We start from the raw sequence: 27,500 nt of genomic DNA, 5'->3' as shown, positions 1-27,500 counted from the left end.
TTATTTATTTACGATACATTATTCATTCACAAAGAAAATTGGTGTCCTTAAAGGTTGGATTTTTCCTCACTTTTTAAATTAAGGCATTAAGATCAATATCCAAAAGATGATTTTTTATTCCTCTTTTTAGTCAACTTTAGCATGGGTGTGTTCACTTATGCTAGGCGCTGTAAGCTGTCATTCCCCACCAGCTTGTCTCTTCGGGAGGTGTTGTTACCACATGCCATTCCTATCAAGACCAGGACTTTAGATACTATATTGACCCTAGGCCTGTAAATCTGTCATAAATGCAGACTGTTATAGGTCTGTACTGATTTATGGCATTAAATCTGTCTCTGTTTTTATGATAAATGTTCCTTAAAAACATCCATCAGCCCAAAGAACGCCCGTCCTCTTGGCAAGTGGGCTTCTAATGGGAATAAACGTCTGTGTTTACCCTAATTTTATGCCATTACATAAACTAAAAGCTTTATGAGTCAGGAGTTTGGTTAAACTTGTTCCTCCACCTGCTCCTCAAAGTTCCTGACAGCGGTGTTGTGTTTTTCCAGAACACGGACGTTTAATCCGTCAGAGACAGGAACAGCTGCTCGAGGAAGAACCTCATTCATTACAGTAGATGGAGGCCAGAAAATGCTAAATGCTGTATCTTTAATTAAACTTGTTCCCCTCGAGTAGGTCTTCGTTTGACAATGGATAAACCTCCTCTGCATATTCTATTATTAACTACTAAACATTAACTCTATGAAAAAGATCCATATTAAACACCCCATAAAATCACTTGACCAGTGCAGATGAATTCAATAGTACAGAATTGTATACTATTTTAGTAAAACACATATAAAATGATATCATTTATTATGTAAAGTATATTATAAAAATAATATCAATCAAGCCATTTAAAACATTATAAATGATGACTTAAGTAAGCACTAGATGGTAGCAAAGATAATCTGAATGTAAAAACAGGCAGAAATGAGCGATCAAATATCTAATATTGATACTGATAAATAAATAAATAGTATAGGCTGATAACCAATACCAATAAACTAATATAAATAAATTTAAATGTTTTTAAGTTAATCGTCAATGTTTAGGAGCAGCATAACAGACATGGGCAAAAAGCTAGAAAAAAGATTTAATAAGGCCTTTAAAATTGAAATATTTAAAGCACTCTTTAAAAATGAAGCACAGCCTGGTATCTTTCGCAGAGGACTGATACTCTTGCTGAACAGAATAAAAGTCAAACTTTTTCACTCTCTCAAACACACCAAAAGGCACAGGAAAGGTCTGATGGCTTTCGGCTACAGCACTCGAACAGTTTCACTCGGCCACATCGCACCGCTAATCTGGTGCCAATTCCCTGAACTCTATCACACCCTGCCACTGCGCTCTCGAAGCCCTCCAGACAGCCGTCCATCACCCCTCGGCATGCTGGGACAACACAGGGGAGACACGCTGGCTCCTTCGAGGTGTCTGTACTCAAAATTGGCAATAAAGGCAGTGCTGTGGCCATTTGCGATGCAGTGAGGAGTTTAGTAGTGTGTGTTGTATGCGATTCACACATCAGTGTTGAGCACATGTAGTGATCTTTTAAAGTGTTTGCTTTAAGCTATTCTACATCCAAAATACTGTTGCATAAAAACTAAGTAAAAAGATAGAACTGAATATACTGTGTCCCAAAAAATGATTTCGACACTTACGCGACATTTAAAAATCCCATTGCATTAGACCTGGCAACAAAATATGAAACCAAGTGATATTTTTTTCGAACAAGATTTTTCTTTAGGCGTTCAAAATTAAGACTTGAAAAGTATTTGGAGACTTAGGCTAATAGTTTTATTTTATTTTAATTTTTACCAGGAAGGTCCCATTGAGATACAACATCTCTTCTACCATGGATTCCTGTTAAAATATTGTTCAAAATGGAAAAAAATTTAAATAAATAAATACATAAATAAACATTTGGAACTTGAGGAGAGAAATTAATCTTCAAATCGCTGTTGCACCAGTTAAAGGTATGGATAAAAGCTCTTGTTTACAGATGCCACTGGTGTGCAATGCAATTGCACTGACATTCAGACATTTTAAGTGTCATTTAAAGGGACAGTTCACCCAAAAATATAAATTCTGTCAGTATTTACTCTCCCTCATGTTGTTCACCCCCGTAAGACCTTCGTTCATCTTCGGAACACGAATTGAGATATTTGTGATTAAATCTGAGAGCTGGATCACTCCTCCATAGGCTTCTAAGGGATTGACACTTGTTCCCCGAAAAGTTATTAAAGACATCGTTAAAATAGTCCAAGTGACTACAGTGGCTCAATCTTACGTTTATCACGCGACGAGAATACTTTTTGTGCGCAAAAACAAACAAAAATAACGACTTTATTTCAACTATTGATTTCCTTCTCTGTGGGCCTCGAGTGAGTTCACTAGTGTAACAGCGCAGCGCTTCTGTGTTGTACGTCACACGCATCACACACATGACCAGCGTCGGCCAATAGTGAGCCTGCGTGTGACGTAGCTCTACGCTATCACACTACGCTATTACACTACGCTATCACACTACGCTATAACATTACGCTATCACACTACGCTATCACACTACGCTATCACACTACGCTATCACACTCTACGCTATCACACTCTACGCTATCACACTACGCTATCACACTACGCTATAACATTACGCTATCACACTACGCTATCACACTACGCTATCACACTACGCTATCACACTCTACGCTATCACACTACGCTATCACACTACTCTATCACACTACGCTATCACACTACGCTATCACACTACGCTATCACACTACGCTATAACATTACGCTATCACACTACGCTATCACACTACGCTATCACACTACGCTATCACACTCTACGCTATCACACTACGCTATCACACACTACGCTATCACACTACGCTATCACACTACGCTATCACACACTACGCTATCACACTACGCTATCACACACTACGCTATCACACACTACGCTAACACACTACGCTATCACACACTACGCTATCACACTACGCTATCACACTACGCTATCACACTACGCTATCACACTACGCTATCACACACTACGCTATCACACACTACGCTATCACACTACGCTATCACACACTACGCTATCACACTACGCTATCACACACTACGCTATCACACACTACGCTATCACACACTACGCTATCACACTACGCTATCACACACTACGCTATCACACTACGCTATCACACTACGCTATCACACTACGCTATCACACTACGCTATCACACACTACGCTATCACACTACGCTATCACACTACCCTATCACACTACGCTATCACACTACGCTATCACACTACGCTATCACACTCTACGCTATCACACTACGCTATCACACTACGCTATCACACTACGCTATCACACTACGCTATCACACTACGCTATAACATTACGCTATCACACTACGCTATCACACTACGCTATCACACTACGCTATCACACTCTACGCTATCACACTACGCTATCACACACTACGCTATCACACTACGCTATCACACTACGCTATCACACACTACGCTATCACACACTACGCTATCACACACTACGCTATCACACTACGCTATCACACTACGCTATCACACTACGCTAACACACTACGCTAACACACTACGCTATCACACTACGCTATCACACTACGCTAACACACTACACTATCACACTACGCTATCACACTACGCTATCACACTACGCTAACACACTACACTATCACACTACGCTAACACACTACGCTAACACACTACGCTATCACACTACGCTATCACACTACGCTATCACACTAAGCTAACTGACTCGACGCCCACAGAGAAGGAAATGAATATTTGAAATAAAGTCGTTTGTTTTTGACAGAATTTTTTCTGTCAAATTTTCCTGAATTTTTTCTGAATTTACATTTTTTAGGTGAACTATCCCTTTAAATGTCCAAATATCTTTTGGGGTCACTGTGCACACACACACACACTTTCATAGCCCAAAGGCACCTCTGTGTGTATGTCCTGGTGACAGCTGTTGGATCCCGGGAGCAGGTGTGCTAAGCTGAACAATGAGTCGAGACATGGATGTATTGCACCTAACAAGCAAACTTTCCAGCACTGGCCGGAGGGCATGGCACAGGCGAATGGACGGTGTGTATGCATGCGCATGGCAACCAGGCATTCACACGCCATAAACACTCTGTAAACGAAGTACGGAGCGCAAGGTCAACACAGAGGACTGACCTCCTCCATTTTAATGAGCTTGTCCATAAAGAACAGCATGTATACCGAGCCAAACCGCACACTCGATGTCCTGTTGCACTGGGATTATGGTAGTGAGAACAACTAGTATGCTAACTAATGCACATTCAAAAAGAATGCTTTAAAGGGGGAAAAATCTGTGAAAAAGACTAGTACACGATAAAAAAAGTTTTAAATATAGATCATTAGAGTATGTTTCACAAGAAAATACTTTTAAAAGTATTACTTGCCTATAATAACTGTGAAATTCACTAGCAATTTCTAAATAGATTTTTGTAGTGTATGAATTTACATGCAATTGGTTTATGCTTGTTTAGTCCTGGTTTAAAAGCATAGCCATGGTGTTCACTAGGGGTGTAACGAAACCCTCATGTCACGATTCAAAACATATCACGATACTGAACTCTCAATACGATTTTATTGTGATACTCCAAAACATGATAAAAGGTTAACAAAAATATGTAGTTGATTAAAATGCTAAATTTGGTATCACATTGTGGGTGTAAATGAATAGGCTTTGACTGTAACCCAATGCACAGGACAATGGAGACCAGAATACAAATATTACAGATTCTGAAGCTGAAAACAGAATTATTTTAGATGAATATGCTTACACTCTTTCACTGACTAAATATATTTAAAATATTGTAGGCCGCTTTTAACTGGTAAGATAAGACATTTGGCATTATCAGGAGCCACAAATATTCCCCCATTGCATTATTATACATAGGGCTGGGTATCGCAACAAAATTTTCGATACCGATACCTTGACTTCGATACCGGTTCCTGAACGATACTTTTTTCGATACCAATTTTATCAATATAACATTACTAGGGCTGCAACAACTAATCGATAAAATCGATTATAATCGATTATGAAAATCGTTGTCAACGAATGTCATTATCGATTAGTTGGTCTGCTTACGTCACGGGGAGCGTTTACTGGTACGCACACACACGCAAGGTCTCTCTCCCTCAGGCGCTCTGCCGAGCGCGCGCGCTACACGGTTTGGAGCAGTCTCTCCTGTCTCGCATGCGCGCTCTTGCTTGCGCGCTCTAGATTTCGGGAGTTTGAACTAATTCGCGGGCATCAGGGAGCCGCAATCAATATGCGGGAGACTCCCGGGACTTCCGGGATCTTGGGATGTCTGTATTTTGTCTCGAGCATCAGGTTGCGCAATCAGTTCGCTCGCAACGTAAGTGATGGATTAAAATAGCGCTACCGCAGAAATAGGTTAAATTAAAACAGTATTTACAAAGCGAAGCACTAAATATAAAGGCAGTTAATAACAGCAGCAGTAAAATATTGTTTTTTAGTCACTGTACTCAGTGGTTTTCAGCGAATGCTTGTGCACTAATGCATAATTTCTCCTGTCCTTTACTCAAGCCTGTTAGCTTGCTGGGTAACGTTACCTCCATTCCGTTCTCTTTTTATAGCATTTGTCTACTAAGTTTTAATCGTTTTTCAAACGCGATCTACTGCGGCTCTACATTCACACAATTGTTTTCAGTCTTTCTATATTTATTTAATCAATTTATCCTTATATTATATTCTTTTATATATTATATATATAATATATATTATATTCTTTATCCTTATATTCCTTATATATAATTAATTTTAAATAAAAATCAAATGAATTATATATTTTAGATGTTTTTAGTTTGTTTTTAGTTCAGATATTCACATCTGAACAACATGTCTGTGTAAATTTGTTTTAACAAAAATTGTGTTAAAACATAATATGTTGGATATCATTTTTTTAACAATAATCATGTTTGTCAACTTGCCATCAGCAATTATCATTAAAAACAATGCAAATATTGATATTAGTAAAACTCAATGTGTGGCTTTTGCACTTTTTAAAGTACACTTTTACACATAAATACCCTGATTTACGGTTTTATTTAGTTATAATAAAAAAAAAAAATCTAATTTAATTTCTATCCGATTAATCGATTAATCGGAAAAATAATCGTCCGATTAATCGATTATCAAAATAATCGTTAGTTGCAGCCCTAAACATTACTTTAAAAAAAAAACGAGTATTTTTTCAGTTTGTTGACTTTTTTACACTCATATTTTGAGTCTGTAAAAAAACACCAATGCTAAAGTTTTCTATGTTTCCTAATCATTTAACAACATGTATTCTTTACTTCAATGAACGCATTGTTTCTGCCTTAACTTAATGAATTGTTTAACAATGAAACTGAATGAAAATTAATTGAAATGCATTACACACAGTCACCCCTGATAACAGATCACTCTAAATTGTAATTTAGACACATGCATTTTCTGTAAAGCTCCTTTGAAACGATATGTTTTGTGAAAAATGCTATACAAATAAATGTGAATTGAATTAAATATAGGCTACTGGGGTGCGGGATATATGCCTCGCGCGCAGCACACATGAAGCTTGCGCAAAGCACTGGCAAAAGTAGCCTAATGATTATGGATGTGTCGGGAAACGATAGCAAGGAGATATTTTAATTGTTTATTAATGAATAAGTGTTTACTAAACGTGTTGGCTGCAAAGATGATTATTTCGAATTTACGATGCTGACTCGTCATCCCTGCAGTAGTGAACACGCGCGCACGCCTATATGGATTAGGTAGTCAAACTATTTATTTCTAATTGTTTCGTTTAAAAGTAGACATATTTTGAACAAATATAGAACTATTTCTCATGTCTGTGAGGCAAGTATCCTATACGCTGAGTTTTGGTTTATATGTGACGCGCTCCAGTTCTTGTAGTCGAAGGCGGATAAACTTTCTACACTCGAGTGTATTCTGTGCGCTTTTAAGTGTAGATTTACAGTGGTACCGGTCTTGGCAGCAATTATCTTGTCGAAAATATTGCATCGTGTGCTTATGGCATCGAGTCGGGTACATAGGTACACTTTTGATCATTTCCACATATTTTCTATCTATCTGGGTTGGACGCTTACACACACACACACACACACACACACTACAGCCACATGTGCGACGAGGCACGTCTCTGGGCAGCCGCGTACACTAGTGTTTTCCCGCCACAGCCAATCATGCTGCATGTTTATTGTTTCACTGACGTTGACGAGATTAACCACTTAGGTACCGAAACTTGATACCGAAAAACAAGACATGTTTCGATACTCGGTAGTATCGAGGCAATTCGGTCGGTACCTAAATAGTACCGAACTCGGTACCCAGCCCTAATTATACAATATATTTAACATTATATATAGTAGTTTAATGTAGTACTGACACTAAAACTCTGTTCCTTGACATTTTCTTATGGTTTTTATTTTAGGTGAACTATTCACAATACATATTGTCACTATCCACGATAAATATTGTTGCATTTTTGTATTGTGATATATTGTTACACCCCTAGTGTTCACCAGCAAACATCTTTCAAAAAGTCTTTTTCATGAAGCTAGTTGTCCACGAGAGACTAAAGCCTTAAGCAACATGACCTTCAGACTAGTGCACATTTGTGCTTTTTAGACATTGACATTTTATAGTTTTGGTCAAGTCATGTTCATCCAGACCTCGCCAAAAAACCAGTTTCGCATTGGCTGGAGACTACACTGAAATTGGATGCCATCGTAATTACTTTTCCATTCCTCATGTCCTCTTCAATCTCTTAAAGCTTCTCTGTCTATAGCAAACAGAGATCCTTATAAGGAAGAAAACTTTGGGATGTTTTTATCTCAAAATAGAACTCAAACAATGAAAAAAAAAAGCAGCAAAATTATGCAAGAAAGTTCCCAGTGGCCCCTGAGGATGCTCTTAAACCATAGGTTGAAGATGTTTATAGTCTATTAGGATCTCACAGACAATCTTCTCAATAAAACCGGTCATTTAGAGCACATGCTGTGAACATCAAGAGAATATCCGTATTAATCCAGCAACTGGGATCTCCGGTGAGACTGAGAGCCGCTGGATACGGTTACAGAGTAAATTCCACGAGGGATGAACCGTTCAGAGTAGAGAACACATGCAAATGCACGAAAAACAATATATTAGGCACAATTATGTGCAATTAAATGGCAGTTTATTTGCACACAACTGGGAAACTGTGAACCTAATATGTACATGCAGTAGGAGTAAGATATGTCAATCAAACTGCACAATTTTTTGTCATTTGATGATAAATTTAGGCACTGCACTGCCCATTATACACAGATACCTGTGTTTGAGAGATGCACATGAGAAAAGCAATAGTAATTTTTAATATTAAAAACATATTTGCAGGTCAAAGTTAAAGGGCTAGTTCACCCAAAAATGAAAAAGAATTGATTAATTACTCGCCTTTTATTCTTCTTCAAAACTCACTTGAAGATAGATTAATGAAGTCTGAGAGATTTCTGTCCTGACATAGACAGATACGCAACTATCACTTTGACGCTTCAAAAAGTTCATAAAGAGATTATAAAACTAATCCATATGAATCGAGCAGTTTAGTCAAAATTTTCTGAGAAACTCAATCGCTTATGATGAACAGAACAGAAACTGAACATATGGAAGCAAACATGATTGAGCTTCCGATTACCACAACCGATGCATGGGTTGACGAATATATGTAATAATTCTCTATGTAAATCTGTTCATCATAAGCGATTGAGTTTCTCCGAAAATTTTGACTAAACTGCTCGATTCATATGGATTAGTTTTATAATCTCTTTATGAACTTTTTGAAGCGTCAAAGTGATAGTTGCGTATCTGTCTATGTCAGGACAGAAATCTCTCAGACTTTGTGTTTTGAAGATGAACAAAAGTCTTTAGTGTTTGGAACAACACGAGAGCGAGTAAATGATGATCATTTTTGGGTGAACTAACCCTTATTCTACATTATTTTGCCCATTCAAAGTTATCCAAGTATAATTCATTAAATAAAATATACATTATTTATTTTAGACCTGGATGAATTTGCTTTACTTTTAAAATTCAAAATTTCACCGCCAAAAAAATAAAATAAAATAATAACACTCTAGTCTACTCTATCAACTACTAAACATAAATTCAATAAATAATTTATTTTATACATGGATAAATTTGCTTTAAATAATATTGGCTGCAATGCAAAATCTGATATGAAAAAAAGAAAACCCCACCAGTAATAAAATAAATAATGAAATAGTAGTGACAGTGACTCTGCATCCAAATGCAGGACATATAAATACTATCCATTACAACCTAATTTTGGTACGCTGTTTTTACGTGAGGATAAAAGCTTGTATAAATCTGACCCCAAGAGAAAAGTGAGATAGATTGAGATCGCTCGACCCCTCCTACGCATCTCGACTTCCCTCTCTCCTCCTATTCTCCACCCATTCACTTTTCCTGCCATAAACTTTCAAACTCCACATTGCTGCCACAGACACTCTTTCCTCCAAAGGAAAACCAGAGCAACGGGATTGAACCCCAATACTGTTCATCTGCAGATTTAGGTAGGTAACCTTTTCTTGTATACCTCGCATTTCAGTTTAAGGATGGACCACAACACTCATCTAACTGTCCACGATCAGTTTATCTAGATTTTGTCTTTGACTATCATCACATTTGGCTATTGTGTCTATCACTGTTTCACCAAATGCATCCAAGTTCTTTTACATGGCAGAAAAAAAATAGAAACATCTGATTTGGGTCAGCCTAAATTCACAGTGCTTTCTTAAGATTGATTTGTTGACAAGGTTATCTTAAAAATTTAAAATTTCGAGATTGAACAGCGACATGCATATGCATTTTCCTAAGTAAGAATACAGAAAATATTCAAGATATTATGATAAATAATCGGAGGGTTTTATATTCTTAGTCAGAGATTAATCCGAGTTTTGATGTTTGGGTCCGTCCGCTGCTCTGTGCGCTCTCGATAAACAGCGAGCCACACACTTTCTTCTCCCAACACACACATCGGGGAGACGTGACCTCGACTGACTCTGACCGACACACAACACCTCGGATCTGACATCTGACAACCCTTCGTTTCAGCACAAAGAGCTCGCTGCATTCACTGCGTAGAGAAGGTTAACTGTTAAAGCAGGAACACACACACACACACACACACACACACACACACACACACACACACACACACACACACACACACACACACACACACACACACACACACACACACACACACACACACACACACACACACACACTCATCTGTGGCCTCTGCACAGGCCTGAGGCAAATACTGAAGCCATAAAGATTTATATACATCAATGTATTTGTAGCATCTGGTTTATTATACCACAAACACATTTCACCTTGATGATTATATATAATTACATTTTTTAAAAACATTTATTCTATAATTTCATTTAATCATATGAAATATAAAATACATTTTAATATATCATCAAACATTATATAATTTTATTGGTAACACTTCACAGTAAGGTTCGATTTAATGTAAGTCGATGTATTAACTAACAATGAAGAGTACATTTTCTACTGTATTTATTAATTAATTAATTAGTAAAAGCTGAAATTAACATCAACTAAGATTATTAAACGCTTTAGAAGTATTTTTCATTGCTAGTACACGTTAACTAATGTGAACAAATGGAATCTTATTGTCAAGTGTTATATATTTTTTATATAATTTATTTTATAACTGTATAAAATGTAGGCTATATGAAATGTATATTTATATATATATATATGCCACAACAGATTCTTAGTTTTATATAATTTATATTATATTATATATAAAACTGCTATATTTTATATAAAATTCTATATATATATATATATATGTATGTTTTTTTTGTGATTAGCAATTTCTGGAAAGACTATATATTTCATTGAACGCTATATATAGTGCAGTACATACAGGATAATTCGAACAAGTCATCACATTTGTTGCATCACAGAATATTGTGAATAAATATCTGTGGTATCATTTGCTTCACTTTTGTCCAGTACTGCATTTATATAAACACTAGTTTCAGATTTTTCATTTTTTTTTATAAAATGTTTTGATTATGAATATTTTTTTAAAATTAAACTGTATGCAATTGTATCAATACTGTATCAGAAAGATCTAAAGTTTTAAAGAAATATAGTGGCAATAAAAATGTCAATATACAACTGTATAGGCACAACCCATAGTGTGCATGGCCAAAAACGTCTGAGGTAATGCCAGTTCACCAGGCGCTGTCCTCCTACCTGCCTGCTACGAGTCATGTCCTCAGAGACCAAAGCTACGAAACATCCTCGGCATTGCTCTGCGATGCCATCATGGAAAGTCCAGCATTGTGCACTCGCTTGGCCTCAAGTGGACTTATTTGTGCAAGGAAGTTGCCAGGAGAGAGTAAAAAAAAAAATAGGCACATAAATATACTCAGGCTTGGGAAATCTCCGGGCCAGCTTTTCAGATGATTTCCTTTTTTGGTGCGATTCTATCTTATTTTTTGCTCCACTTATTTTCTCCTTTTCAAAACTTTCTTGGCAGTGCCTGTGCATTTTAATGCCGATGAGTTGGCGTTTTTTGCCAAATGAGTTGATAGAAATCTGCTCTGAATAACCATGTGAGGAAGGGTATCTTAAGCAAAGGGACCCGCTCGATACCAATCCCAGAGGTAGTTAATGATCTTATCATTCCCAGTGGTGATGGGAGACATGACTCCTGACTAGCTAACTAGGGCGATGGAGCGCTGCTGACAAACATCTCTCGCAAGCCTGTCGTCACCAGCATGTTTATCTCCTCCGGGCGCCTGAATGAACTGCTCAACTCCAGGCTTCACTGTCAGTCACTCGTCTACGTCACCTCTTTCTACAGTGACACTGGCCAGCTCCATGCAAAGAACACTATGAAAACATCGGTGAGGAATAGATGGAAATGACATGAGACCCGACATACTTCTATCCCACAGAGCATAGTTACATTGGCGTCAGATTAGATTAGTGCAAGTAAAATACACAAACAAACTATCAACATTTCAAACTATTATCATACCACAAGTTTTTTTTCTTCAAGTACTCGACAAAAATGGCCAACTAAAGTAGGGTTGTGCAAGATGACATTTTAAATATTGTCTTGTTGGTGGGTTGTGTGAACGAGTCTTAAAGAAGCTCTGTAATAGGGTTCCTAAACTTTCTGACTAACAAATTGACATAATTTATGTCATTTATTAAAGACTAAAGAGTCTTATTATTAACACTAAAGAGTTGCAAAGCAATTATTAGTCAAATAAATACTTTAGAGCTGAGATTAAAAAAAACTTTTTTCCATGACCTTTTAGGAATTCATCAATTCTATCCATTTATTCCAATTTTAGAAATTCCCTTTTATATTTCCAGGCACCGTTGGAAGTGTTTACTTAGGCCATTTTTTGGCTTCACTAGATGCATTCCTACATGAAACGGATTCTTGTGTTAAAATACAAGTTTTAGTTTGATTTTTAAACTTAAATAATCTGCAATTCTCATGGTGTGAGGTGTTCAGAACAGCACAAATTAAATAAATTAGCCTAAACAGCTAAAGTACAGCAAAAAAAAAAAGCATGCTAACTTAAGCAGCTGTTCAAAATATTTAAAGAAAAACAGTAAGAAATACATTGTTTTCCTGACAGGAAGCCTCTGCTGAAGATTTCAAAACCATCTTAAACAACATAAATTGTGGAAATGGAGTTACATGTTGAACATGCACGCTATATTCAAGGCCTGTTTCGTGTCTTTACAAGTTGTTGCAAAGAAACTGTTTTCTGTCAAGTAAGACAAGAATCTTACACTTCCCAAAAACACTAACTGTTTAGTGTCCCATTAGTCTAAAGTAGTCACAGCCTACATATACAACAACAACATCATCATCCCAGGCCTTCTTCATTAGCCTCTGGGTGATGAGTTCGAGTCAGGCTCCTGAGGGATGATTTCAGTGGAATATCGTGACCACAAAAGGTCATTCCTAAGAATAACCTTAATGCAGCGGCCAATCAAAACACAGTTCACAGGTGCTTCCATGCCCATGATGTTCCTCGGGATACGAATGCCTCTGGAAGACAGAAATCCCTCCAGATTGGAGAAGACAGGAATGAGCAGCGGTCTGAAAGAGAGAGATAAGCTTGTCCAAGATTTATAATCAAGGCCACTTTATCTTTCGCCGAAAAACAGGGTTTCATCTAATCTTTCCGGAGGCGGAGTGCTAAATCCTGAGTTAGGCTGTTTTGTACACATGTAAAATAAGCAATATAAAACATCTTTCTGAAGCCACCTCTTTTTATTCACTCAGAGCCAAGACGGGATAGTGAAAAGAAATAAGCTCACTCCTACACACTTATATAAAGACACTCAAGTCTCATCTTGGAAGTATTCAATAATAATAAAGTAAGTTAATGACATTGCACTTGATGTATAATAGAACAAGGCTTTGTACAAGTGCATCTTTTTTAGAGAAATGGAAGAGTAAGACTGAAATCTCCCAACGAAGAATCTAGAGGAACCGAGACCCCTGTGGTTTTAATTTTAGAAACCTGTCAAGCATCTTCCTTTTAGGTGACATATCTGCAAATGAAACTGTTCAGGGCCCATGAGAGCTCTATTTGAGACTAAAAGCAATTTCTTTTGACTTGCATCAGTTGTAAATTGATAGAACACTATGAAGAGTCAGCGACAATTCACGTGATGTTTTTCTTTCTTTTTGAATCAATAAAACAAATGTATTCAAAAGAGGAGGCATTAAGGTGAAATCAAACACGTCATAATAAGACCGTAAACAAATGTATATAATGTTGCAAAAATAAACACTGTTCTTTTAAACTTTCTACTTTCAATGTTGAACTTTCTATCAATCTTTTAAAAAATGTATGCCAGTCTCCACATAATAATTAAGCAAATTAAGACAAATTAAAAAAAAATACATTTTAAAATATATTCAAATAGAAAAAAGTTATTTTAAATTGTAATAATTTAACAGTATTACCGTTTTGTTTTTTGATGCAGCCTTGGTGCATGAGCCAAAAACATAAAATATTAAAAATTACTAACCTCAAACTTTTGAAAGGTAGAGTACATAATGATTTTGTCTCCGAACAATGCAACAAGAAATGTCTTACTTTATGAAGATATCTTGAATTTAATGAATCATAATTTCTACTTTTCATTTTAGACATAGCGCCTTAGTTCAATTAACTAAAATCGTCCCAAGACTTAAAATTTCATGAACCCATGATCATTGAGTTTTCTCTTTCTTTCTGCAATGTATTAAAGCAATCAACATTTTTCTGTTCCCAATTCCTGTTTTACATGTTTAACACGGTATAAACTTGACACATTCTTGCTACCATACTACATACATGCTACATTGTAAAATCACTCTTCCGCAACATTTGTTTTGTGAAAGTCAAAGTGGCCCGTTACATTCTTATCGAAGCCCGAATGCAAATCATTGTGAAAGGACCTTTAAAGGGATAGTTCATCCAAAAAAGAAAACCCCCCCTTCTGCAGAACACAAAAGAAGATATTTTGTACATGTTTGTCCAATGCTGTTGGGACCTCCACATTCTTCAAAATATCCTCATCTTGTGTTTTGCAGAATCATACAGGTTCAGAGGCTGAGTAAATGATAGCAGAACTTTGATTTTTGAACGAACTACCGCTTTAAAGGTGCAGTGTGTGATTTTTAGCGGCCTCTAGTGGTGAGGTTACGAATTGCAACCAACAAAAGTTACGGTGGCCGACAGGAAGTGATGTCATCGTCTGAGACAGCAGAGAGTAGCCAGTTCAGCAATGAGGTTTCTTTACAAGGATGATTTAAGAAATTAGTAAAACCATATGTCATTGCGAATATTATTGTTACTTGTTCATCATTGTGTCAGTTTTTTATTCGCTGAACTAAGCTTGCTTCCTCGCACGAAGAGCAACATAGTAACGAAACGCGTTTGTCCGTTGAGGGCCACCGTAGAAACATGTCGGCGCATTTCAATGATCGGGAACCCGCGGTGTGTGTAGACAGAAACTGCTCATTCAAAAGCTACGTCCACACCGCCAGCGACTTTGTCGCTGTATGTCGCTAGGCTCTGTACTGTGATGTTGCTTGTGGGCGTTCGTAGTGCTGTCGCTCTAATGTTATTGGTAGACTGCACGTCTGGCCATATCTATACAAAATACCATCACAAGTGATATATACAACTATACAATTTTAATTTGACTAGGAATTAGGCTCAAAAGAAACAGTATATGCTGTTGGGGGAGTGTTTTTATATTACCACAGCAGTGTTCAGTGGATTAAATAATTTACTAGATTAACGATCGATCAATCAACAAATTAAACTCACTCATAATGTCATAAATTACTAAAACGTCATTCGAATTTGACAAATAATCAATTTTCTTGTCCCTAATAGTCAACACAATGCAGGGGAAACTGTAAAATGAACTGCAGAAGTACTAAACTTGCATCATAAAATTACACCACTCGAACTATAAATGTATGAATTAAACTCACTGAGACTGTCGACAGTTTCTTTTCCATGCATCATTTTATTATATCCATATGTGGTTACAGTCCAATCATATAAAACCGTGAAATCATCCTCGAACTCTTCTGTCTTCCCTGCACTCGAGACGGTGACGTAAGCTCCACTGAAAAGGCTTCTTTCCTATTGGTTGTCGCTCGCGAAAATCGCTTCTCATTTGCATAAAGTTGAAATTTCTCAACTTTTGTCGCTTGTCTCTTGTCGCGCCCACATTCTGTCGCCAACGGTCGATGTCGCTCGTGTCGCCGGAAGTCGCCAGCGCTCCATTGAAATGAATGGGATCATGTCGCTTTGTCGCTGCGTGTCGCTGGCGGTGTGAACATGGCTTAAGGTAATACAAATATAACGGTTCATTAAAGCTGCAGTAGGGAGTTTTGAGAAAATGTTGACTTAGCCTGAAAATTTGAACAAGCACAACTTACAGGTCCAACCCCCTTGCTCTCTGCTACGCTACAGCCCTCCCTCCACAGCTCCTCCCCCACAGCTCCTTCCTCCACAGCTCCTTCCTCCACAGCTCCTCCCCCACAGCTCCTCCCTCCACAGCTCCTCCCCCACAGCTCCTCCCCTCACAGCTCCTCCCCCACAGCTCCTCCCTCCACAGCTCCTCCCCCACAGCTCCTCCCCCACAGCTCCTTCCTCCACAGCTCCTCCCTCCACAGCTCCTCCCTCCACAGCTCCTCCCCCACAGCTCCTCCCTCCACAGCTCCTCCCTCCACAGCTCCTCCCCCACAGCTCCTCCCTCCACAGCTCCTCCCTCCACAGCTCCTCCCTCCACAGCTCCTCCCCCACAGCTCCTTCCTCCACAGCTCCTCCCCCACAGCTCCTCCCCCACAGCTCCTCCATCCACAGCTCCTCCCCCACAGCTCCTCCCCCACAGCTCCTCCCCCCACAGCTCCTCCCTCCACACCTCCTCCCTCCACAGCTCCTCCCCCACAGCTCCTCCCTCCACAGCTCCTCCCCCACAGCTCCTCCTCCACACCTCCTCCCTCCACAGCTCCTCCCCCACAGCTCCTCCCTCCACAGCTCCTCCCTCACAGTGGAGCCTGCCGTGAACACGCAGGCTAGTAAACAGGACCACCGATGACGGCGGATTATAAACAGTTATGGAACATTCACTAATAGGGACGAAACATCAACAATATGATTTACATTGACTATGGCCTGCCCATACTTTGACTACAAACTTGGTCCTCAAATCATTATGTATTTTGCAATACATGTAACTTTATAACGTTGCACTCTTTCTATAAGTTATAAATAGCTAGTAAGATAACATTAAAGGATTAGTTCACTTTTAAAAAAACTTTTGCTGATAATTTACTCACCCCCCATGTCATCCAAGATGTCCATGTCTTTCTTTCTTTAGTCGAAAAAGAAATTAAGGTTTTTGATGAAAACATTCCAGGCTTTTTCTCCATATAATGGACTTCAATAGGACACAAACGTTTCTTGGACCAAATGACAGTTTCAGTGCAGCTTCAAAGGGCTTTAAACGATACCAGACGATGAATAAGGGTCTTATCTAGCGAAACGATCGGTCATTTCAAAAATAAATACAAAACTTTAAGTTTTATAAGCGCAAATGCTCGCCTTGCTCTGTTCTGTGATGCACGTTCGTAATCCTGTTCGAACTCGTTCATCAAAATGAACAAATCTTTTTTCCGAGTCATTTCGTTCGTTGGATGAACGAAATGACTCGAAAAAAGATTTGTTCATTTGGATGAACGAGTTCGAACAGGAGAGTCACGAACGACGGTACGCGCTCGCGCTGTGCAAGAGAGGGGTGATCAGCGCGTACACGAGCGTGATTGACACGGCTAAGACATTCCTCCTGGCTCTGATTGGTTGTTTCTGACCGGGAGCGGTGTATTTCTGCAAGTGGCAGTAGGACCACAGGGAGGAGCCAGAGGAGCTGGATTTTTTCACAGATAATCTGTCTCATATTCTACTGTCAGGACATAATGACAGTTTTAACAAATATTTGTTTACAAAATTGACCTACTGGAGCTTTAAGTAAGGTCTTTATACACCACTGAACACTTAGTAGTGTTCAAGGTAGTGAGGAAACGCGCTCTGTAGCGCTGTGTGTTCGCTGTCGGCTACGCTAGAAACATGACCACACAATATGTCGACCTCCATAGAAGGGGGCGCCCGCGGTTATGCCTCCCCTTCTGCAGATATAAATGCCTCATTCTAAGCTACTAAATACATAACAATTCATTATGCAAGGTCTTTATACACCACTGAAAACATAGTTATGGATCTTATATTGCATTTCTGTCAACAGATCCTCAGAAATATTACACACTGCACCTTTAAGAACATGAAACATCTACCGGACCTGCATGTCACATGTGAATACTGCTTGCACATTCACTCTTTCATCTGTCTGCTCCTTCCCCTCAGCCTTGTGTCCAGATCACCAGCACAACCAGCGCTTGCGGCACTGCCGTTCTTCCTCGCTCTCCCCTCTCTCTCTCTGCACTAATCCATCCCACCCCCCCGCTTCGGCATGGACAAGGTGCAGCACATCACACGGGCGGCCATGCGCCGGGCGTCCACCATGGAGGTTCCCCAGCAGGCCAAGCAAAACATGCAGGAGCTCTTCGTCAACTTCTGCCTCATCCTCATCTGCCTGCTGCTCATCTACATCATTGTCTTGCTAATGTGAGCGGGAGTTTCCCCTGTAGCCAATGGGGGCGAAGGACTGCACATAGGGGGCCAATCGCATTGAGGGGCGGAGCTATTTATTAATTTTTAGCGGGTTTTGAGTAGTTGGGTTGTACATTGCATGATTATCAATGTCATTATAAATAATAAATTCAGAGTGACACGAGAACGACAATACTTTTTCAGTGGATGTTGATGCCTGACATCAATAACTAGAGAGTCAGCGGGTAAAATTACAATATATTTGTGATCACAATTTAATTTAATTCCATTGCGGGCCAAATACTAAGGCAGCATCCTTTCTATTTTCATAATGCATTATGCCATTGTGAAAAAACAACTCCATGAAAGTGGACGAGGCAATATTAATAAGACTAATATAAATATTAAGTATAATTGAACAATTTTATTTAATACAAAAAAATTACAATAGAAAATCCTTTCAAAAGTTTGGGGTTAGTATTTTTTTATTAATAGTTTAATTCAGCAAGGAGGCAATAAATTAATCAAAAGTGACAGTAAAGATATTTATAATGTTACCAAAAATACCAAAACAAATAAATAAATGCTGTTCTTCTGAACTTTCTATTCATCAAAACAATAAAAACAATAAAAAAAACAATAAAAAAAAAGGAAAACCTTGAAATATAGGGTTAGAAGTAGCACAACTTTATTCAACATGGATAATAATAAGAAATGAGTTTTGAATAGTGATGGGATATATCGATACTGACGTCAAGAATCGAAAGTATCGATACTCAAATAAAAATATAGATTCTACAGTTTTGTTTTTTTACCAGTGATTTTGTTTATTTGACAAGAAATCGAATGCGTACAATATGCATTGAATTGTAAGAATAACCTATGTTAGTGAATAATTGTGTAGTAGAACCACTTCCCTGCTTATCTGAACTGAACACAATCAATCACACACTGCCAACAATGCATTCAAACCACTAATCTACTGTATATATTATCATTAGATAGATCAGTGATTCAAACAATGCTTAACAGAAGACTGAAAAATATATGTTTCAGCTATTTCACAATAAACAAATTGTAGCATTGTGCAATTAAATTAAATGTTAAAAGTTCAAACTGATGTTTTATTCTGTAACTAATTTTAATATAAATCATACACTGTCGGAATAAAAAGGTTACATTTACTGGAAAATGAACATTACAGTGATCATAGTTCAAATAGGACTATAATATTTTGTAGATTTCCATGGTTACCACTACAAGTAAACATTTTAACCATGTGTAAATAAAAATATAATCTAATAAATTCCAATTAAGGCATATTGAATGTTAAAATGCCTTTCAAATATAATGTTTAGTGGGTATCATTACCCATTTTAATCTTAGTAATTCAATAATTTAAAAGTTCAGTTTAGAGGTATCGTATTGGTATCGGTATCGACGATACTGGCCTTGAAAGTATCGGTATCGCATCGAAAACAAAATAAATTTAAGCAGCAAATCATTCTGTATTTTTGATCAAACAAATGCCAGCATAAGCAAATCTCACAGACCCAAAACTTTTAGATGATAGTGTACGTACAGTATATATAATATTCAATATAATATATAATTCACTGTGAACTTATGAAGCATGCAACTGTCTTTCCATGTCTTTGTCCCGATCCCATCAGATGAGTCACGTCTTGCGTTACACACTATGCCAAACTGAAACACACTTGCTCAATAAAAACATGACATGATCACGTGTGTGCAATAAAGTGTGCCGCTTCTGTTTTTGACTGATACTCCCACTGTACTAACAATCAAAATCAGTATTTTAATGATCACGAAGTCACAGAAAGTTAGTTTGAATAAGACCTAATACATAAGAGAACCAGTTATTGTCTGTTTCTATGACTGTGTCTTGTCAACAAAGCTCATGTCAGTCTGTCAATCATCTTTAGCTCTTTCTACGGCGTATGAGAGACCAGCGGCGCGATGTAGCCTCGTCCTCCTGTTCACTGGCAAACAAGATCATCTTCCACCGGGGGCTGAACACGCTTGGGCTACGCAGAAAACAACCCAGCAAACCTCCATCTCATCAGTATGGATCTGACCAATAACCGAGGACTAAATCTGCTGCTCAACTTCCTGCTTATTGTCGTGGCTCTCCTGCTCATGCTCATTCTGGTCAAGCTCATGTGACCCGAAAATGGCCCGAAACAAGAATAATCGGTTTAAGAGACTCCCACTCACTCTACCTCCAAAACCATTTTAAAAACACTGCCAACGCTTTCAGACATCAGGCTAACTTCTATCTTTTTATAAGTTAGACAAACCTGTGCATGATTGATAGGCAGAAAATGTTTCTGATTGGCTAGTTTTCCAAAGTGGGCTAATCCCTCTTCCTCTTTTTTTCTCATTTTCAGGACACATATTTCACTCATTTGAATCAGTCAGTAGGGAGATGTATTGCTTACAACACCTTTAACCTACAATACATGCTTTGCAAGAGCTTAATTGAGGGGTAGGCTTACAGTAAATTGATAAAAACGGTTTACCACCGCATCACTCTGCAGAATCAAGAAGAAAAAAATCAAAATGGATCTAAAATACTCCATTTTAGTTCATATATACTGAGGCTTTAAATCTGGCAGGAAGTATATGTGCACTGCTTCAGTCTCACGGCGCCCTCTAGTGGTTGTTTTCTCTCACTGCTCACGAAAAAACAACATAACTAGGATTAAAAATGGGATTTACCTCAAAATGAGATTCCTTCTCTCTGAACAGCAGGAGTTGATTTAAGCACACGGCCAAATGAATTAAACTGAAAATATAGACAAGCTCTCAAATCACATGACACCTATTTTCCTAAAAATACTACATGTGCATTTTTTTCCTGCCTGCTATAAAAGCTGTAGATACACACTCATAATCAGATGTATTTCACAAATAGAAGGACATAGTCATGTTTTTAATGAGAAAAAACACAGGTTTGCCTATAATATAATCAAAGTTGTAACCTTTTTACATTATTTATACAATCACAATCACTGTGTTCTTGTGTTCTCTGTGTGAATATATTTATGAAGTAATGATATACATGTTCATAATGCCAGTCTTTGAGAAATACGACTGAATGGAAGTAAATGCTGCAAATAAAACCGTTCCACTGATAATAAATGTTTTTGGTTTCTCTTTAGGTTGAATAAAACTTTTTGAGCCTCAATTGGAACAAACACTGGGTCTTTACTACTAAAAATAGACACCCAGCACAGCAGACCATAATCATAGTGAAATCAGAAGTGACTTTATTTACTTTCTTAATGCACATTTCTGGCATTAAGTCTATGATTTCTATCCTGTTTCTAAAATGACTTTTCTTTTCGGCTGATGCCAGGAATCCATCAATCTTTTCATCGCTCCACTCCATCTATTATCTATATTCTGGTACGCAAGACGCAGTTTTCAGAAAAACGCTGGATTTAAAAATTTCACTATGACTTTTAAAGCATTATCTGAAAGTTAATTCTAATTCAAGTGCAATACAAGTTAAACTTTACTGACAGCATCTGAGTTATGAATCACCACAATAATTCGAGATAATAATTTTGATTAATTGTTAATGTTTTTATTTTTTGAATAGAATTATATATATATTTTAAATTATTTTCTATCTATCTATCTATCTATCTATCTATCTATCTATCTATCTATTTTTTATTTATTTACAATGTTAGAAGGGCAAGTAGAAATACTACTGGCCAAACCTTTTTTCATTAAATTGTAAATTTTGCCTTGGCAACTAACTAAAATAAAATGTCTAAGTTTAAATAAAAATTAAATTAATTTTATTTTAAAATTTCAAAATCGAAATAAAAATAAATTAAAGCAAAACTAATGAAAAAAAACCCTGAAAAATTATTAATAAAAACTATAATGGTATATAAATAATACTAAAATAACACAATGTAATCTGGAACATCCCTTAAACATGCATTTAAAAAAAGAAAGAAAGAATGATAAATGAAGCATATTTGTATGGCTTGTGCCGTAAACAGAAGGATAATTCACTCCACCACTGTCTCCAGCAGAGGGCGCTATTAACCATCTAGCCAAGATATTTGGGTTACACTTTATTTTAAGGTGTCATTGTTATGGTGTAATTATATATTTAAGTACTGAGAAATATTAATGAACTACAAGTACTTACTATAGGGTCAGGGTAGGATTAGGATTTGGTTGAGGTTTACTTGCATGTAATTATGTATAATTTATTGTTATTACTATGGTAAGTACATGTAACATATGTAACAAGGACACTGTAAAATAAAGTGTTACTGATATTTCTTCAATGGTATCATAAAAACAATTCAGCATCCGACACACACAACTAGAGCACCCGCATATGTTTCTCATCTTCATAATCGCTGTCAAAAACATTGCAAACTGACCTGTGGGAGTTCTGCCTCCTGCCGTACTCGCTGTTCCTGTTGCCATGAGCCGCCACATCCCTCGGGTCCCGGCCGGTACTCCATCTGCTCACTCAGCCACATCTGCGTGCGCACGTCCGGCTGGATGGGCGACCCCCCCACGGCCTGGTGCCGGAGCGCGGGACCCCTCTGCCCCGGCCCGATCGGGGGGGTCTTGCTCTCCGGTAAGGCACTGTAGGAGAGGTCTAGCGTGCTGGGCTTGAGCGGAGACGAGCACGACGAGTCTGTTCTTGCTAGGGTGTTACCGCTGCCCAGCTCATACTTCGAGGTGGAAAGCTTGTGCAGGCTCTCCGAGAGGAAGCCGTCCGAATAAAGAGGGTCCTGTCGGTAGCCGTAGAGCACGCCTCGATCCAGGGATCCGTGAGGGTCCGTGCGGTGCGCCGGTCTCCCGGAAGGGCCGGTCTTCTCCTGGCCGGTGAGACGGGTGAGGGAGGACCAGCGGCGCACGGGTCGCGGGTCCTTCATGTCCAGCGGGCTGTGGAGGGGCGAGGGGAGCTGGCAGCTGCTCCAGGGGCTGGTGGGCGCAGACGGAGCGCTGAGCTTGGAGCTGGACGGAGACGGCATGACGTGGGCCGTAGGGAGGGGGGCGTGCGAGCGCAGGTGCTGGAAGGATAACGTGCCGCTGGAGCTGGAGTGGTCTGGAGACGGACAGAAACAGAGATTAAGGTGAGACACGGCAGGCAAAAACTGTTTTTTTTTTATAAAGAGAGATTAAAGGTCCCATATTATGCAAAATTCACTTTTCAAAATTCAAAATTCACAAATGTGTGTTGGCAGTGTGTGTACACAACCACCCAATAGTGATAAAAATCCACTCACTCCTTTTTTAATAATCCCCATAAATCATCAGCAGAGTCTCCCAACGACCTGTTTTCAGAATGCTGTGTTAGTGACGTCACTAAGTATAGGCCCCGCCCACGAGTGTCGACAGACACTGCCGTTCTAACATAGACCCGCCCTGATCGATGATTAAACTCATCAGTATATGTTTGATCATCATTCGGACCTGGTCCGAAACAGCAGACTTGTTGGCTATTAATTCTGATATTATTATCATCATTCTGTGAGATGAAATTGTCCTGAGACTGAGCGCGAGCTCTTGAAGCTCTGCCCCCTGTGCGTGCTCATTTGCATTTAAAGGGCACACACTAAAACAGCGCGTCTTTGAGCACCAAAAAATGACAATTTTAAACATGCTGTAAAAAATGATCTGTTGGGTATTTTGAGCTAAAACTTCACATACACACTCTGGGGACATCAGAGACTTATTTTACATCTTGTGAAAAGGGGCATAATATGGGATCTTTAAAGGAACATTGAGTAGGAATTTCTCCCAATGGAAGCCTCCGTGGACCTACCCGTCACATGTATATAAAGATAATAAATTCTTCGTTTACGAGGATAAGTCAGATAATTGGCAGAGGTATTTTTACACCATTGAGGACATATTTATGAATAAAAATATTGATTTTAGATAATAAAATACCTAAAAAACAATACACTGTCCCTTTAAGGCGAGACACAGCAGGCAAAAACAGTTTTTTTTTCCCCACTGGTCTTTTATATTATATAAAGAGAGATTAAAGGGACATTGTGTAGGAATTTCTCCCATCTAGCGGAGAAATTGTATTTTGCATTCAAACGAATTGTGCTCTCCAGCGCCTCGCTTTTTCAAATGCGTGTTGCATCAAGTGGTGTCACGATACCAAAATTATCGTTTCGATACGATACCAAGTCAAGAATTGCGATTTTGATACTTTTCCTGAAAAGGGAGAAACACTCTCAAATATCATTGCTGTGCTTTATTTTAAAACTGGGACAACATTCTAATCATATAAGACTGATTCTTAATAAATAGATACATTTATTCAGTCAAGCATTGGGTGATTGTCTATTTTCTGTTGTTTCATTAACATTAATTACACAGAATATTAGGCTGCTGGTCCGGCCCGCTACCCAATGGAACACATACGATTTATTCTTACAAATGGTTTACGTTCACTAAAGACATACAAGACTGTGCATTTTTACCTAGAATTCTGATTATTCAATCCAAATAATCCACGAAAGAGAGTTGCGATCGCCTGTTGTGTGAAAGGTGTGTGTGTGTGTGTGCGCTTCAGGTCTGAGTGCTTTATTTTCTCATGCGTGTTTCGCTGTGCGTATATATACTTTACTGTTCTGCTTCTGTTGTTTAGTGAATGAAAACAGTGGAAGCTCTGCACACACATCCTGACTCCGGCTGTCACACATCGACGCAAATTAAAGAAATACTGCTCTTATTATTTAGAGTGCCGTCACTCGTTAAGTACCGGTACTAATACAATTTCATATCGTACCGATTTTAATAGCTGGGTATCGCGATGCCTTTCTAGTACCGGTGTATCGTGCAAGACTAATTGCATCTACGGTAGCTGTTATGTATCAAAAAGCTATGACAGGATGTCTTCTAATAGCACTTCGTTGAGTTTCCCTTCGGGTGAACAGGTTTGGCGACGAGGATTTCTTCTCCTGTGGCTCGGCATATGTATGATCCGCCATTAAAAATAACAGCCTTTTAAACTTGCGGGGGTCGTGAAGCGCCTCTCGCTGCTCTGCTCCTCCGTTTCTGCTGCTTTCAGTCACGTGACGCTAGCTCTGAACAAAAACGCCTTGTGGAAACGCGTCGGCCTAGTACTTTTTGACCCTCTCTGCTATTATAGTTTTTCAAGATGGCGGAACGACATGGAAGCCTCCGTGGACCTACCCGTCACATGTATATAAAGATAATAAATTCTTCGTTTACGAGGATAAGTCAGATAATTGGCAGAGGTATTTGTACACCATTGAGGACATATTTATGAATAAAAATATTGATTTTAGATAATAAAATAATTAAAAAACTACACATTGTCCCTTTAAGAAGAGACATGGCAGGCAAAAACTGTTTTTTTTTTTTTTCACTGGTCAATTTTGAGATTTTGGGATATTTTATATTGTATAAAGAGAGATTAAAGGAACATTGAGTAGGAATTTTTATCCACCTGTAGTGTCTCGCCTTAAATGTCGACATTACTGCTCAACAAAGCTTTACAAAACATCCCATAAAAACTGACAACAGATTTCCCTGAACAATATAAAAAATTAAATAAAATTATTGTTATAAATAAGTGTTAATTATGACTGGATATTATACTTATTTGCTATATTTTAAAGAAAATAAACAATAGTGTTATTAATAAGTATTAAAATCATGGGTGTGGACTAGACTGATGAGAGAAAATAAAAAATAAATCCGTGTTTAAAATGATTCAACATTATTCTTATGTGGAATTAAGAAATAAAAATAAAAGTGTTATAAATAAGTGTTAAAAAATAGTGATATATTATTATATCACGAAAAATAGTGATATATTATTCCTCTGTGCACTGGACTGAATGGAATGACTGACATTGCAAAGCATTTTTTATTTGCTATTGAAAATAATGTTAAATTATGCAGTCAAATGGAGAGACAAACACTTCTCAGTCAACTGAAAAGAGATTAGAAGTGAACACATTAGGGGAAGTGAACCGCTTTTAACGTCCTTGCCCGAAAGGTATTACAGAGAACAGTTTCGAGTGACACAAGCCTCTGATGATGATCACAGGAAGTGAGACGTGTGATCACAGGAAGTGAGACGCACTAGATATTCTTATTCTTCCTGAGAGACAGCAGTGACTGAAAGCAACTGGATGAAGATGACCTAATACTGACCCTGCCCAGAGTCCTCCAATATCCCATCATGCACTAGGGCTTTCCCCAGATCACATAGCTTCTCTTTCATGCTTTAAAAACAGACCACAAACACTGCAAGGCAACACGTCATGATAAACAGTGCCTGAACTCATCTGACTGTGAGTCACACACACACACACACACACACACACACACACACACACACACACACACACACACACACACACACACACACACACACACACACACACACACACACACACACACACACACACACACACACACACACACACACACACACACACACACACACACACACACTGCTCCAAGCTGAACGCATCCCTAATTCGACCCACAGAAGAGCACCAAACTTCAAAATTTGCTTTAACAAAAATATATATTCAAATTAGAAAAGTTAAATTTATAAGGGATGCACTCAAATGGCTGATGCAAACAGAATTACAATTATTTTAAAATAATAATTATTTTATAGGTCCAATAATAGTCGATGGAGGGAATTAAGAGTTTTTATTAAAAAAATATTTGAAAAATATAAAGTAATGTAAAATACCCCTGAAAATGAAAGATGAAATACAAAATAAAATACCTTGAAGAGAACAACATAAAGGAAAATCAATATATCATGAAATACATCATGTAACACTGCAATCAATAAATAAGCGTATTGAAAAGCCAGTAGAAATAAACAAACAGGTCATGACATGTATTTATGAATTTATTAAATGTATTACGTTTAATATTATTTATTTATGGCAACATTCCATTAAGTATTTAATAATTTCAACATATTTATTTAATTGAGTTAGTCTGTTAAATCCCTCAATATTAGTCGACGTGACAGCATGTGTTATAAATCTATAAAACCGTTTGTC

The 27,500-nt window shown here is 38.1% G+C and overlaps 2 protein-coding genes across 3 annotated transcripts in view; one reads left to right on the top strand and one right to left on the bottom strand.

Annotated features, from left to right (window-relative positions):
- The window catches only part of cep85l (centrosomal protein 85L), a 98,087-nt gene that overhangs the window by 27,340 nt on the left and 43,247 nt on the right, over positions 1–27,500 (bottom strand). For both annotated transcript variants that reach the window (XM_077247086.1, XM_077247085.1), the window contains exon 3: positions 22,851–23,527. In XM_077247086.1, the coding sequence (XP_077103201.1) occupies positions 22,851–23,527 (677 nt within the window). The remainder of the gene's footprint in view (positions 1–22,850; positions 23,528–27,500) is intronic.
- Positions 9,587–20,513, top strand: pln1 (phospholamban 1). Its single transcript, XM_077247087.1, has 3 exons — positions 9,587–9,726; positions 18,169–18,429; positions 20,361–20,513. The coding sequence occupies exons 2-3, from the start codon at positions 18,275–18,277 to the stop codon at positions 20,377–20,379; spliced, it is 174 nt and encodes a 57-aa protein (XP_077103202.1). The 5' UTR covers positions 9,587–9,726; positions 18,169–18,274; the 3' UTR covers positions 20,380–20,513.

This window comes from Siphateles boraxobius, unplaced genomic scaffold (genome assembly GCF_051911475.1).
Source record: "Siphateles boraxobius isolate OS27281-9 unplaced genomic scaffold, OSU_SipBor_1 105, whole genome shotgun sequence".
Classification (NCBI taxonomy): Eukaryota; Metazoa; Chordata; class Actinopteri; order Cypriniformes; family Leuciscidae; genus Siphateles; species Siphateles boraxobius.
This window is presented reverse-complemented; position numbering and strand designations above follow the sequence as displayed.